General features: G+C 38.6%; 1 protein-coding gene across 1 annotated transcript in view; it reads left to right on the top strand.

Annotated features, from left to right (window-relative positions):
- Positions 1-16922, top strand: part of RanGAP (Ran GTPase activating protein) — a 36826-nt gene that overhangs the window by 2776 nt on the left and 17128 nt on the right. The window contains exons 2-8 of the mRNA XM_067093082.1: positions 1884-2071; positions 5713-5847; positions 5946-6059; positions 6912-7099; positions 11046-11196; positions 13927-14038; positions 15961-16190. Of these exons, the coding sequence (XP_066949183.1) occupies positions 1884-2071; positions 5713-5847; positions 5946-6059; positions 6912-7099; positions 11046-11196; positions 13927-14038; positions 15961-16190 (1118 nt within the window). The remainder of the gene's footprint in view (positions 1-1883; positions 2072-5712; positions 5848-5945; positions 6060-6911; positions 7100-11045; positions 11197-13926; positions 14039-15960; positions 16191-16922) is intronic.

Raw genomic sequence — 16922 nt, 5'->3', positions numbered from 1 at the left:
AAAGACACCTAAAAAAAAGCAAGTAAGGAACATAAGGAAAACATCGTAATTTGGTTTTGATGTTGGGAATGAAATAATTGCTGTTTATCACGTTTTTGGGATGAGGCAGTGTTAAAATAAAAATCGAAGGAAACTTGAAAACGGTAAGGGGGGACCCTGTTGGGAGACTAGGGTTTTTGGGTGGGGGAACAGACACTAAGGTATACGATGTCCACAACTTTTGTAATTCCCGATTACTGACCTGCCACTACATACAAAAGGCTGACTCGCCACTCTACATACAAAAGGTTGACCCACCACTCTACATGCAAAAGGCTGACCCACCACTCTACATACAAGAGGCTACAACATTAGAGTAGGCTACCCTAATGTACCTACGGACACTGCTAACCTAAGCTACTGCTTACCTACAGAAGAAACAGTATTTGTTATTGACAGACTGACCCACCACGCTACATACATACAGCTACATCGTGAGTGTCGCGTTCCAGTTGTGGTGACTAAAGATCTGTTGGGACACGTGCTTCGCCACTGGCTGTGACCTAACCAAACAAACCAAAACCTAACCGAACCTGGAATGTTGTGTCCTGACCTAACCTGACACAACCCAACCTAAATTGACTTAGAGCGTCGTGCCCTTACCTGGGCAAGGGGCTTCTCCCAACCTGGAGTCCCCACCGTTTAACCCAGTAACTCGAAAGCGTTGATAAGTTTGTCCCATTGTTCCGATCGGCAGGACTCTAACTACACAGACCAAAATCCAACCTAATGTAGAATATTGTGTCCTGACCTAACCAAACAACCCAACCTAACCTTACTTTGGGTGGCGTGTCCAGACCTGGCCTGGGGCTTCGCCCCCTTGGACCCCCTGCCATTGTAACCCATGGAACTCGAACGCATGGAATGGCCTAGGCTACTCCTTAAAGGTGGTAGGTTCAAATCATTGTGATTCATTAGGCAGTGTTAACCACAAAGAAAGAGATCTGCACTGCTTACCTTACTCAATATCGCTACTGTTCGACCACGAGGTACCAGCCTCAGCTTCTTTGCAGCAATTGAGTGTTCACATGAATCTGAAGTACTGGGTCTGGGTCCAGGTCTTATTGTTTTCGGCCGGGAAAGTGAATCAGAGATGGGGGTGTCAGGCGGCTTTTGAGCTGATAGATATGTTTTATTAAATCCAGAAATGCCCGAAATGGGAGTCAAATTTGTCAGTGGACACAATGTTAGGGAACACAATTTTATCGTGACACTACATCTCACCGGTCAGAGATGAAAAGAAAGGGTGACTGTGAGTCAGGGTGTAGGTCAGGGTGAGAGGAGCGCTATACTATGGCCATCTTAAGAACTACGGGAGAGCGGTGCTGCTTGGCACCGTTACGTTTCACTGAAAAAATTGTCTATCAGCAAATTCACGCAAACTGGCCAGGTAAGTTACTTTCTGGGTAGATTTTGGCAAGCTGAACAGCTTTTATTCTGTGCAATTTTTAATTTGGAGTCATTGTTAATGAGCTATAGGCACATCCCGAGGTCATGTTAGGTATCATACGCTACCCTACCAGTAATAGGCTTGGATATTGTTTAGCATTATACCACACTCCTAGCGTGCAATTTAGTTTCTGCTGGTTGCGGACTTATGGTAGAATGCAAAGTAAGGGGTCACAAATTATGTGGGGCAGGTCCAGGGGGTAACCCCCTCCCCCCCTCTGGGTTAGGACATGGCATCCGAGGTTAGGTTAGGTGAAGTTTGGTTAGGCCATAGTCGTGTAAAACTGAAGACTACTAAGCTAGCTCACCCCCCAAGTAAGCTGTGAAACAACAGAAATTATTTTTATTTTGCATTTTGATAAAGTTTTTAAGTGTGTTTATGTTCTCACTTACAGTCGAAGATGCTGTTGAAGCAATACGCAGCCACAAGGATTTGAGATGTCTGGTTTTGGAAGCTAACACTTTGGGTGTGGAGGCAGCGAAATTGATGGGGGATGCCTTAGCTGTGCATCCCGAGTTTGAGCGTGCTCATTGGAAGGATCTTTTCACTGGTAGACTGAAAACAGAGATTCCAGAAGCACTTGTAAGTATCTTTTTCATTTCAAATTGCAATTTTTTTTATTGTTTGTTGTGCATGCAAATATTTAGAAAAGAAGACATTCATGTCTAATTGTATTCATGCATAAGTACACACTATACCTTTAGTTACCTTTCCTTGAAAGGAAAGAGACCGGTGTTAATGAACTGCAGTTTAAACTTGAGATTAGCTAGAGATACACATACTAGCAGGTCATGAATGCTCAGTAAATTATCTTTGTCATACTATATTTTCATGGCCTACAGTCACAGCTACATCTCTGTGGTGCTGTTTTCTTTTTTATTTAAACTTAAGGGGTGGGGAAGCTTTTGGTTTTATATTTTCCTTCCCATTATTGTGGACGTTGGTTGTTATCAGCATTATGCTTGATAAGGTTATCCATGTTGACTGCTTTTTGAAGTTGGTTTTGGCTTCCATTATGTTTTCAAGGAATTTGCGTAATGAATTAAGCTGTTAACAGTAAATATTCATAAAGAGAGAAGCTATATAATTCCATTGCTATTGTTATAATTGTAAGGTTCTTAAATGTTCTGCTGTAGGGAATGAATGTATTTCATTTGAGAAAATGTCATATTTTACTTTTAATAGACCTTCCACTTTATGCTTACTTGGCTGTGGGACACTTGTCAAAGTGATCTCTGTCTTGAATGATTGTTACTGTCTTTGCCACTGGGGATGACATACTAAAGGAAAGGGATCCTACTTTTTGGAGGAAGAGAAGGAGGTGGTGAAGGAAGCTTGTTTTGGAGAGAAGTCACAGTCAGGGTACTTGATGTTCCTGGAACTGCAAATGCCTTTATAGCCATGTACTTTTGCAGTTAGTGCACGAACCATCCTGTTTTTGTAATAGAGGGATTGAGGCAGAGTTCACTTCTAAACTTGTGACTTTTTTTATCAGAAGTAAGAGTTTGTTTAGCCTCCTGGTAGATTAGAATACCCCAGCTGCAATTGAAAGATAAGTTGAAAGAAAGATGACCAGTTTTGGACCGAGATGATGAAAAGATAATCTTAAGTTGAGTTTAAACAGACCACTTATTCAGAATTCGTAACTGTCATTGTTGTGGATTTAGGACTGTGCGTCATGGGACCTCCTTGAAGTGGAGATTACTGCCATTGTGGCTTTTACAATCAGTGACATTGCTTTTGTATCCGGTTTTAAGATAGCAGAATGTGAAAGGATAACAACACAACTGCAAGCCTTATATCTACTTTATTTACAAATGGATGCATGTTAGTCAGTCCAGTGCTGTGAAAGTACAACCCTGCCATGATGATGATGATGGTTATTATTATTATTATTATTATTATTATTATTATTATTATTATTATTATTATTATTATTATTATTATCAATCCAAATAGTTTTTAGAATTATAATAACATTTGTGAAACTCTTGTTTGGTTATTAAAAAGTATTGGAATAATTTTGAAAATACAATAAAGGTATATAGTAGACCCTCCGTATTCGGGGGGGTTGTGTACCACAAACCCCCCACCATGAATAGCAAAAATCTGCGAATACTTAAACCCTTCTAAAAACACTTAGAACCTATTTTGATAGTCCAGATGCAAAAAAAACTAAAAATGCTTATACAGGTATTATCCTACTTACTATGGGGTTAGGTTCCAAAAAACCCATTGTTCGTTCGGAAAAACATATCTCTAATATAGCCTAGCCTACGCTAGGGTATTCAGTACCGTGTATACATAGTGTATATACCGTATAGTAATTATTAATATCAGCTAATTCTAGAGGTTCATGCAGATTAACTTATAATAATTCAATACAAAGAGAAATTGAATAACAAACAAGAATTAGCTTAGCCTACACTATGGTATATCGTATACATATACAGTAGCCTAGCCTACATTATACTGTACTCTATATTAACATATTAATATCATATTATACAAACATCAACATAGCGAACATGCATCTTTTCCATGGATCTTTTACTTCACTGTATCCAGTAGTATTACAGTAAACCCCCCGTATTCGCATTCTCATGGTTCGCGACTCACGCATTCGCGGGTTTCTCTGTGGAACATATCTAGCCATTTTTTGTGGAAAATTCGCCCATTCGCAGTATTTTTCACTGAGAAATATTCACTAATTACTGTATTTTCATATCATTTTCATGAATAAATGCACTTTTTGTGATAAAACTATTAAAATACTCAGGTATAAGCATTTTTACAGGATTTTTCTTGGTTTAAGTTATCAAAATGGGCAATTCTAAATGTTTTTAGAGGGGTTTTAAGTATTCGCAGATTTTAGCTATTCACGAGGGGGTTGGTACGCATCCCCCGCGAATACCGGGGGTTCACTGTATATATATTCTCATACTGCTTTTGTATTATAAATTGCGATCATAGTGTTCAATGTTTTGGCCTGGAAATCGGTCACCCGCTAAGTTTATCTCTCCGTATTTAAATCAGTGCAGAGAGCTTTTCTTGCTTCTAGTTAGCAAGGTTATTTTTTGTTATAGGAAGTGTTTTCAAGTCGAAATATAACTTAAATACATCTGGCTGTGAAATTAATTTAGCTGTTTTTTTCGTTAATAGATGATGGCCATTTTGGGGGCATGTTTGTATTGTGTAAAAAAAAATCAAGATTCCGTTCGCTATTTTCACTTGATTTCATCATAATACAAGCTTTACTCATTTGTCTTTTATTGGCGTGAAAACAGCAGTAATGTGTGTTCTTTCATGCCCAGTAGTTTTGATTAAAATACTTTCTCCAGTTTTATTTCTGATCGAAGTTTCATCCATGTTGCCGATGCATGATAATTTATAGTCATTAGCACTTCTGAACATTGTTTTCAGCTTCAGCTACAACTTTCAGCTTTAGATTTACAGTATGTTTCTTGCCGATCTTTTATTCATAAGCGAATAAAGGGTATAATGTAAAAATATATCAGTCCTATTCTACTTAATGTCATTTGTAACATAAGTACGGTAATTGTATACTACTGTACGATGGTTGAAATACAAGCAAAACAACAGTTTCTCGTTCGGTTGTTTATGGCTGTAAGCATTTACGTAGGAGTATAATGTTACTAATAATACGTTTATCATTCTTTAACGTTTTTAACTAGAAGATGGGATAAAGAGATGGAGGAAAAGAAGTTGATCTCTTATAATTCGGTCTCTCTCGCTGCCTGATTGTAAGCTGCTGCCTGTGCCCGCATGAAATTTAAACATATTTTACAAATATTGTCGTATCAGTATTAATTGCTTACCCCATCACAAAATCAAATTATCATAACGCAAGCATTACCTGGGTACCCGAGTATTTTAATAGTTTTATCACAAAAAGTGCATTTAGTCATGAAAATATGAAAATACAGTAATTAGTGAATATTTCTCAGTGAAATATGCAAATGGGCAAATTTTCCGCGAATAATGTGTATATATGTTCCATAGAGAAATCCGTGGATTGTGAGAACTCAGATACAGGGGGTTTGCTATAGGCCTAGTGAATATTTTCAAGTAGTGCCTGCTTTTATTCTTTAAATGCACAGTAATCGGTTTAGCTTAGGACCATTCTTGTAATGAACTCTTTTATCTCTTCAAAAAAGGTCATATTATGCTGTATCTGTGATAATCATGTTTTATCTTTTCAGCGTCACTTATTTTCTGGCTTGATGCGTGCTGGAGCCAAACTAAAAGAATTGGATCTGAGTGACAATGCTTTAGGTCCAGTTGGTGTAGAGGGAATGGTTGACTTTATGTCCTCGCCTGTATGTTACTCTTTAGAGGTAAGGCTGGGAGATTCTTTGCATATTGTGCCAAGTTCTGTGATTCTATTAAACATCTGTGTGTTTGAAACTTTCTGAGTGTTGTATTTTGTTGGTAGGAACTGCGGCTAAACAATAATGGCTTGGGCATTAAAGGAGGGACCATGTTGGCAGGATCATTAATGAAGCTTGCTGAGAATGCAAAGGGAGCAGGAACACCCCTTCAATTAAAGGTTTGTAGATTTATGAATACAGAGCTTTTTCAGCTGTAAAAGTATAGTGCATAAATTTAACAAGTAGGTTTTGCTTCACTTTTGGCTTAGATCAGTCTGCTGGATGGTGTTTCATTTGAACTTTGGTATATTTTGTTTGAGTTTTAATGCATGAATAAATTTAAAATATCAAGAAAAGAGTTAATTTTGGGAATTTTATCATTTTGAGTACTATCATGGGTATTGAAATGCTGTTGCACATGTGATGGGTTTTGTAACTGTTAAACTCTTTACTGGTGGATTTTACTTTCATGGTTAGTTGCAGTGTTGCAATCTGTGGAGGGAAAGTGTCGTCAGTGTACTTCATGTGGTGCACTATAGGTGTAACTATAAAACCTTCGGCCTCTAGCTGCACCCTCTTTCATTCCTCGTACTGTACCTCCGTACATATTCTCTTTCTTCCATCTGACTTTCCACCCTCCCTAACAATTATTTCATAGTGCACCTGCGAGGTTTTCCCAGTTACTCCTTGCAAACCTTCTTACTGTCAATTTCCCTTTCAGCACTAAATGACTTCATGGGTCCCAGCTCTTGGCCTTTGGCCTGAATTCTGTATTCATTCTATGGTCATTGGTAAGAATAGATATATCCTCCACAAAGAAAAAACACGGAATAGTAATCTGTAATTTTCTTGGCTGATTTAACCAGAATTTCATGAAGGGGCAGCTACTGTAAAAGTTGAGTGGTATGTACTTGTATATGAGAGGAAGTTTTGCAAATTTGATTTTAATTCTCCAGAAATTTTTGGTATCGCATAATTGCTCTGAATTGACTGAGAGTTATTAAATTGTAATTAATGCAACTGCTGTACAGGTTTTCATCGCTGGGCGTAATCGTTTAGAAAAGGAAGGAGCCAAAGTTTATGCAGAATTCTTTAAAGCAGTTGGCTCCTTGGAGGAATTGGCTATGCCCCAGAATGGCATATTTCATGAAGGTATTGCGGCCTTGGCAGCAGCTCTTAGCCAAAACCCTAATTTACGTATCATTAATCTTAATGACAAGTAAGTACTGTTTAAGCTGTATGTTTTAACTTCTGTGATTTTTCGTCACTTTATTGGTAGAGTGAATAAATGTTAAGATAATGGAATGCTTTTAATCATATAGTATTACGGGGCCTTAACTTACACAGAAGTATAGATTTTAACACTAGATATAAAAAATGAGTTAAAGGAGATAGTTATTTATAGAATTGATCCCTTAGGCATGTCATGTTGAATGAACGCATTCTCGTACTTTGTAACTGGTCATGAAAGAAAGATTGGTAATGTACTTTTTCTACAGTCATGCTTTAAGCACACAGTAGTTTGTATGTATTTTGGCTATCCTTTTATATTTCATGTGATTGGTAGATTTTAAAATTTGTTTTTTCATATAAGTAACTTACCAATAATTACAAAGCTATAAAGTTTCTAATTTGCACGTTAGCCTTCATTTAAAAATTGCGGTAGCACTTTGATAGTTTAGTGTAGGTGACAAGCCCCGCCCACCAATGGGAGTACTGGAAACGACTTAGCAGAAAACTTAAATCGCACTTAGACAAATTGGTGTTAGGAAGAAGAATGCGGCTTCAAGCGATGAGAAAAGTACTTTGCTTAGTCTAAATATATACCTAAGCCCAGGTTAGAGGATAACCCTGGTATTCCTTCTTCCCCCCGCCCTTCCCACTTTTTCTCCTGCTACTAGCCCTCTTACTTTTAATCTGCCTATTCCCCTGCCTGGCTCCCTTGCTTCTGACCCTTGCTATTGCCAGTCTCGAGTGTAGGTTTAACAAGAAATTTAACTTAGTAGTGAATACAGTGAAGTGGAGGAGGTGGCTACTTGTCCCGTCGGTTCTCTTAGACCAAGGTCCCTGTCATACCCCACTAAACCTGGGAGAAGACATACCGAAAGTTCATTGGAGGCTGAGGGGGTTGGCCCACAGGTAGTTGCCCCCCTCAGTGAACCCTAGTGATTCCCAGGGCCAAGGACAGCCACTGGAAAGGTTTCTTGACAGGAAAAAATATTATCCAAGTGAAGGAGGTGGCTGCTCGTCCTGCCGGTTCTCCTAGACGAAGGTCCCTGTCATACTCCCCTAAACCTGGGAGAAGTCATACTGGAGGTCCAAGGGAGGCCGGTGGGGGTCGCCCATAGGTAGTTGCCCCCTCAGTCAAGCCTGTTGATCGTTCCCAGTCTTCGACAGACAGCCATTGGAAAGGCATCTCTGTAGGTGTGTGTCAGTTGTCGTCCGACTCTCAATACCCCAGAGATTCATCTCATCCATTGAAGAGGCACGCAGGCGATGCTGGCCTCTCTTCTCCGATCCCCAGTTAGCAGTTTAAGGAGCCGGGAGCAGTCCTCAACCTTCCTGCAGTGCACGAGACAGTCCAGTGTTTGGATGCCAGTATTTGGCTCCCAAGCACCCAATGCTTTAGGTGCCCTTTGTCTTTGTTCAAGCGCCCATTGCCTCACATGTGCCCGGCGCCAGTTGACAAGCGCCTGGCACCCGATGCCAGCTCTCAAGCGCCCAGCGCCAAGTCTTCAGTATCAGTATCCTGCTTGGAGCGCCAAGCACCTGTTTCCGACTGCTGGTCTCCTAGCCTATGCAGCTCTCCTTCAACATTTGCGGGCAAGCTTTCCTACCCTTTTTTGGCTCCAGCTAGCCCCGATCTCACCTACCTCATCCTTCCTGCAAGGAGCCATCCAGATGACAGACCTATGCTCCCCACAATGGTGCTTTCCTTGTCTTTTAGGAAGGCACTCAAGGAGATTTAAGTTTGGTTTTCTGCTAAGAGGGAGCAAGTAAGGCTTCCTTTGTCTTTCCTCCCTCGCATTTACTCCGTAGGAGGTTTCTTTCCTATGCCACTGGGGAAGCTCCTTCCCGATGCTCGGCATTTTCATCAGCGAAAATTATGTTTTCCGTCGGCAGAACTTGACCTTATTGTCAAAGACCTCTTTGAGTTGTTTGAAGCTTTTGGGAGAAGTGGAGTATCAGAGGGACAGAACAGTGGATTGTCAAGGTTCTAAGGGAGGGCTTCTCCATCCCGCTCATGGAGAGCCCCCTTTAGTCCCGTCTCCCTTCATTTTGACGGCCTACTCAAGAGGCTCTCTCCTTGGAAAGAAAGTCATAGAAGTCGAGGACATCAACTCGGAGGGCTTCTACTACTGTCTGTTTGTGGTCTAAAAATCATCGGGGTTTGGAGACCAGTCCTCAACGTAAGTACCCTAAATGTCTTCGTCCATCAGATAAAGTTCAGATGGAAATGAACCAGTCAGTCCTTTTATCCATTCTTCAGGACAATTGGACAATAACCTTGGACACATGCTTCCACTTCCTCATCCATCTGGACTCCAGGAAGTATCTAAGGTTCATCTTCTAGGACACTCTCAGGCACCCCATGTCAGCGTCTAAATGCTTCTCTCCTCTCAGAGCACCTGGCACCGCCCGAGAGCCCGGCACTAGCTAAATCTTCCAGTTTCGGGCAGATGCTTCGTCCTCTCTTCGGCACCTCAAGTGTTGACTCAAGTCCCCACTCCTCTAGCAAAATGACTTCATTCAATCGTCATAAACGTCAGTCTGTATCTGGACATCTTGCCTTTTCTATCCCCTTCGAGGGAAAAGTGCATGAAGGACTTGAATATCTCTCTCAGGAACTGGGAGTTATCATCTATCTTCAGAAGTCCCAGTTGGCCTGTCGCAAGAGTTCCTCTATGATGGGGATGGGTCTTAACTCTCAGACTTTTCGGGCTTTTCCATCTGCCAAGGGAATTGCCTACTGCCTTCAGACTGTCTACAAATTTCTAGCCCCTTCATCTTGCTCGGCCCATCAGTGGATGAGCCTACTGGGGACTCTGCCGTCCATCAAGACATTCGTCAAGTTAGGCAAACTTCTCATGAGAGTTTTGCAGTTCTTCCTCAAGGCAAACTGGGACAGAGAATCACAGCCAGACACCTACGCGTGTCCCATAAACTCAGAGATCAAGTCGGACCGGCATGGTGGCGATCCGAGCGTAGACTTTCGGATGGAAAGCCCTTCATCCTCTGAGCCCAGACTACAGTAGACTTCTATTCAGACTCTTGGGTTTTAGGTTGGGGAGTCCTCTTGGGGAACCAGGAAGTTCTGGGACGTGGTCGCCGGAAGAACAGAACCTTCACATCACTATCAGAGAGCCGAAAGCAGTTCACTTATAGCGTCAGTGCATTTTGACCCTAGTTTACAAGAAGACTGTGGTAGTCCATTCAAACAATACCACAGGCCTAACATACATACAAAAGCGAGGCGGCACTCACTCATTTTCTCTCTGCCAGACAGCAAGAGACCTTCTGCTGTGGACAGATTAAATCGAGTGAATCTAGTCACTCGATTTATTCAGGGCTGACTAAAGATTCTGACAGATGAACTGAACTGTCAAAAAGTAGGTCCTTCCCACCAAGTGGACCTTGGGTCCCCTGGTCTATCAGAATAGTTCAAACCAGATCTGTGCATTAACATTCATGATTGTTATATGGCTGTGCCTGTGGGTTTGTTTGTGACAGATATATGAGAAATTTTATAGATTTCTGGTACTAAAAAGTTTATTGACTGGATAACCTGAAAACTCAGAAGATTCTGATAAAATTTTTTGAATTGTCATCAATACTTGATATTTGTTAGCTGAAAATTGGACTCACATAGATATGGTAATAGCAGAATTAAGACTAGAAAGAAAATTATGGGGAAAAGGCATAAATGAAGACTAAGACCAGATGTAAATTCAGGTGTAAATTGCTCAAGAGTGTATCATTTGGGGAGAACTCATTTCAAGTTTAACCCAGTAGTGGAAAGTTGTACATAGGAATGTTGATGATGATTGGATTATCTTATTGTTGCTAGGCAGTTTAAGCATGGGAAACATTGATTTTTATACTATATAAAGTAGAAGAGTAAACACATCTGTTATATTTTATTGACATTTTTATAATCTTTTCAGTACTTTCACTCCAAAAGGAGCAAAGGCAATGGCTGATCATTTGCCATCAATGCAGAATTTGGAAATTATTAATTTTGGAGATTGCCTCTTAAAAACCGCTGGTGCTACGTACGTAGCAAAGGCTATTTGTTCAGGTCACACCAAACTCAGGGTAAGTAAGAGTTCTTGTAAGGACCCTTATGTGAATGTAAAATATTAGATCTTCTCTGTTATAGATGCTATGAAATGAGTAGGCCTGGTGATGAATGGAGATTCGTGGAAGTGGAAGCACAGGAAAGACATAAGTGACATAATTTAGTATCCCTTTGCATTGCATGATATTAGAGGTGATGTTGGTGAAGAGAATATTTGGTTTTCATAAAGAATTTGAATTTTTTTGTTCAAGGATTTTTACAGTATTCATAAACTGTACTGCATATCTGTTATGAAAATCCTAGAAGGGTTGCCTGAGTTATTAGCAAGTCTTGTAAAAGATTGTATGCTTAAAGCTCCTTTTTCATTTTAATCTTGATGTAAACACATGTTTATCAATAATGTCGCAAATATCATATGCCACTTGGATATACAGTGGTATGGTTTGGTTGTTTATCAGCTGTAATGTTCTTCATTGTATGTATCCATCTGTGTCCTTTGTCTTTAACTAAGCTTCTCCGGTTTTCACTTCGTAATGAAGACAAATCCTTGGGAAGAGCTGTAGGGGAATCTAGAAATGGGATTCATTGGCCACTTTAATAATATGCTGCGCTGTGCTTTAAATCATATTCATTCTGTTCATAATGCTTGGTAAATTCAGTACACTGTAAGTGTTGATAATAGTCTATTATTATTATTATTATTGTCATTGTTTATGTTACTTATATTATCATTATTAGGGAGCCTGGGGGGCATGGCCTGTCTCTTTCTGTGTTTGGCTAGTTTTTATCATTTTTCTGCTACAAAGTCAGTTTTCTGGGATATGTTGGGAGGTTATTGACCAGAACTCATGGCATTTGATATCATGGTAAGGAACCAAAAACCCCATCAACTGATATGCTTAGGCAACCTGGCAGTTGTATTGAATTTTTGTTGAAAGTTTATGGGGGTATATCTTTTAAGTGTCTGACAGATACCATAGGGGTATATACTGTATATGCAGGTCAGTAATTTACCATTTTTGTGTGCATGTAAGGTGTGTTGGCACATAGAGTGCATCGCAATTTTGGGAGCATATTCTGGAAGAACTTAAAATACCTACTTTTCCCTACTTTGTGTGTGTGTGTTTTTTTAAGGGTTCCTATTTACAGGTATTTAAATATTATATAATGGAGAAGAAATCATAAAAACTGTATTTTCAGCATGTTAGGGTGGATGCCCCTAACAGAGTATTCATTTTTTGAATTACAGATACAACCTTTGGCTAACTAGGTGACTAGTGTAGGCTTAGCTTACCACCTTGTCTTTTGTTATCTTTGTGTTAGCATTCACCTCTGATAACATAGTTTTAAGCCCATTAAAGATACTTGACAGCCCTCATGGTTATTTATATGATACAGTATAAAATCATTTTGTCCTACAGTGACAAAATGTATCATAGATTCTTGAATTTGCTTAATTTCATGAACAAACTTACTCATTTATTTGAATGTCTGTCTGACTAGCCTGAAAAAACCTTTCTTTGTCTCCCTTATTACTTATTCTGAAATTCGTCCTCCCCAAGAAAGTGTCAGTAGCTTAGACATTAGAAACATTCAGGATACCCAGAGGTAACTATTTATCATGAGCAGTAACCAGAATAGATCCAGTCGATGGAAACTGGAACTGAGATGTCTGATCTCAGCCACATAGGGGTTTTCTGATATGTAAGATAGCTCATTTTGGAAAAGATTGTCAAGTTCAGCTGGGAGTAGTGCCACTACCTGTCATTTCAAAAATAGATTGGATAAAATGATTGACATACTAGTTTTTTTTTTTTTTTTTTTACGCCTGGGGTTTTAAGCAATAGCTTAGGCTTTTCGTAATTAAGAACAGGTTTTTTTTTATCAGCACAGAATATAGGAGTTTGCCATCAGCTCATAGTTTATGCTGTTTCCTATGAAAGAAAATTGTGCTTCATAGAAACCAGCAATAATGGGTACCTTATTTCTCAAGGATAGGGGCAAGAGAATTAAAGTGAGGGAGGGGAGGGGAATTAACTGCTCACTCCACAGGGTGAAGGGTCTCCTGGGATGAACTAGTTTTTTTAAGGCACCTCTGACTGTGTAACTCCAGGGAGTCTTAAGCATACTAGAAATATTTTACAGTGTCAGTACAAATAATGTCAAACAGTACAGCAGAAATGCTGACTACCAAAATTCATCACCGTTGAAAATTGTGTTAGAGGCAGGCTAAAGGAGCTAATGAAACAATGTTCTGAAACATAATGACTGGACTGATATATAAGTTACAACTTATAATCCTTGATGTTTATGATCCAGTAAATAAAGAGATGATCCAATGTAGGAAGGGTCTCTGAAAGAATGGCAGAATTTCTTTTATCTTGTGAATGACCACTTATGAAGCAGGATCTATGAAAGAATGACAAAATTTATTTCATCTTGTGAATGACTAAACATGAATGGCATTCCTCAGATATGTCTTGGTAGAATGTATAGATTGCTTAAATTTTCTCTTTTTACTATATAATACAGTAACCAGATTTGTTATGATTTTTCTGTATTACAAGGATATGCTATAATTTACATTAATTTTTCCTATTAATCATCAATACAATATTTGTTTTATTAAGAAATTTTTCCCTCAAAACATAGCTAATGAGTTGTATCTGAAATGTAGTTAACTGCAGTGGCAGTCATCCATTTGATTTTTCAATTAATTTAACTCACTCAGACTTTAATTGTTGCAGGAACTGCACTTGGATAGTAATGAAATCATGATTGAAGGAGGTCTAGAAATTGTCAAAGCTATATCGAACAAAGGACATCTTGAAACACTTATGCTTGACTGCAACCAATTTGGTAAGTTTTCAGCTGTATTTAACACTGAGAAGGCTGTTGGGAAAGCTATTTCAATGGATAAAATAATAATATATAATATAATAATATATTTTATTTCAGCTCAGGGCCATATAAATGGCATATACAGAGTAGAGACAATACAATGTACACAATCTAGATACACAAGGTAAAATGATAAAAATGATGATTGGCAATATCCATACAGTCGCTGAAGTAGTAGTAAAAATAGTAATTATAATAATGTTAATGGCAATACTAATATTGAGAATAATAGTAAAAATGTTAAAAATTATAAAAATTAAAAACAGATTGCATACAATTAATTTCTAGCTAGGGACCTTAGGTGGTAACAGAAGTCAGGTCCAGAAGACTAAATACAAAAAGTGAAAAAAGCAAATCTCAGTAATAATATTACAATGATAATAATAAAAAATAATAAAACAACAACAACAACAATAATAATAATAATAATAATAATAATAATAATAATACCAGAGTCTGCAGATGACACTTTAATAAATTTCGAAAATAGAGAATAAGTATACACAGCAACTCAGGCCACCCTGTGTGAAGGAAGATAAAGCCATTTATGGAACGGATGCCTCATTATCCCATCTTTCTCACATTTTAGATCTTCTTGCCCCATTGCTTAGGATTCATTGTATAAGCAAATTGCTGCTGCTGTTTCCCAGTCGGGTGATCAGACCAGACATTGCTCGCCTAATAATGATTTTTAAATTATCCAGGTGGTTTTCTATGAACATCTGCGTGGCAGTGGTAACAGGGCGAGTTGGTGAGGCATCTCAGAATGTTGTATACAATGGTGAGACGTCTCATGGCCTCTCGGCTGTAGTTTGTCCAAAGGGAACACCCGTATATACAGTACGAGCAGAAGAGCACCATTTCGTATCTCTGTAGCAAAAGGCAAACCTCCTTGCACATAGTTTATGACGCCTCTGTTCTATGTCTGCCATATCTTCTAGGTTGTCTGTGATAAAGTGGCCCTGGAAATTCATGTACAAATTCCAGACGACGATTTCTGAGGAAAATTTGTGGTTCTGCAATATACTTTAGCGATCTCGGGAGCAGCGACATGCACTGGGTCTTGGTTTTGTTGTATAGGATATCAAAATCCTCTGCATATCTGCGTGAGGTGTCGATTAGTTGCTGGAGACTGCACTTTTGGGGAAATCAGAACCATATCGTTGGCATAACAGAGATTGTTTATTGTTGTTTCGTTGATAGAGAATCCGATTGGAAGTGAGTTTGACATTCAGGCATCTGTTTACTTATTAATCCTTAATGGACGGGAACCCTCATATGAGTATTAATATGCGCTATTTGGTATGGATGAATTTAGCGGGAAAAATGTTCATAGCACTTTAATGGGCAATAAATGACTTACAGCAAGTATTTAGCTCAGCTCTGGAGAGACATCAATTAGTATGCCTTGAGATTTCAGAAGAGAATGCACTGCCTCTCCAGGATGTCTTTTTATTAGGTTTGCTAATAAATATACCCGGGATTGCTGATAGTTTCAGTTCTTATCTTGTATGATAGTATATCAGCTATAATTGTAATTTTGCAAAGAAAAATGCAAAGAAATATTAGAAAAAACATGTATACCTCACAAAAAGTTACTGCATTTCCCCATCTCAGTAAATCTCGTAAATATTTTACAACAAATATACCCAGAAATTGTTACTGATTTTAGTTCTTATCTGTTATGATATTGTGTGAGCTGTAATTATAATTTTACAAAATAAAATAAAATGAATTGTTAGAAAAAACATGTATAACGTGGTCAGAAAATAAAGATTAGAATGTGATAATGAAAAGTTAGCCAGTTTAATGAAGATCTGTTAAGCATAAATAATAGGAAAAGATTTTGTAAAGAAAAACATTGTCTTCTGTTGATTCAGGAGAAAAAGGTCAAGAAAGTTTGATAAAGGCCTTAAAGGACATTGGCCGTCTAGAAGCTTTAGACAGTCTTGAAAACAATGAAGAGCCTGACAGTGAAGAAGAAGATGATGATGATGATGAAGACGAAGATGAGGAGGATGAGGAGGACCAGGATGATGATGTGCAGGAAGTAGAGGAGTCTGGAGTGAGTCCTTTGTTGAGAAATCAAGATCAGGTGCAGCCTGTGAAGGTATGTTGTAGCGGTACATTGTAGAAATTCAGCCTTACATGTAGAAGTGTTCATCCAACATATATTATTGTATAAATGTAAAATTTTGCTGTGCTTTGCCATTAATCACTTATTAACTAAGGTTATACAGAGAGGAGCCACCCTAAGTTGTTATTTTGTGCTTATGGCAATTAATTGTTTTATATGGTGTTACCAGTTAACACAATTTTACAATTACAAAGTAGGTCATCCACATTGCTTATTCGTATGAATAACTTGAGTTGCATGGGTGGATTTGTGTATTTGTATCTTGGGAAGATATGATTACAGCATTTTTGTTTATATTTTGGCACCTCAGCAGATTAGGCTACATGGGTAGCCCAGAGATGACACTGATAATCATGGTTGAATTTTTTGGAAATACAAACTCATCTTTTTTATAGAAGTAATCTTCAGTGCCAGCTGGAATCGGTCATTGAATTATTAACAAGGTAGTTAACTGGTGGTTAACGGGATGAGTGGGGAATACCTCTTTTATCATTGACTGACACTAGCCACTATATATTCGGCTACTGCCATGGGAGGACTGCTAAGTTGAACTTGTTTTCTGAGATTTTCACTTTATTTTTCTGTAGTGTAGAGATTTGAAGGATTAATTCTTTCTTCCCCTCTGTTTTTTAATATTCATAATTCCCCACTATTTTTTTTTATTAATCTTCCTTGCATTTTCAGTAGTGTTAAAGTTCTAGGGGA

The sequence above is a fragment of the Macrobrachium rosenbergii genome, chromosome 49, assembly GCF_040412425.1.
Source record: "Macrobrachium rosenbergii isolate ZJJX-2024 chromosome 49, ASM4041242v1, whole genome shotgun sequence".
NCBI lineage: Eukaryota > Metazoa > Arthropoda > Malacostraca > Decapoda > Palaemonidae > Macrobrachium > Macrobrachium rosenbergii.
This window is presented reverse-complemented; position numbering and strand designations above follow the sequence as displayed.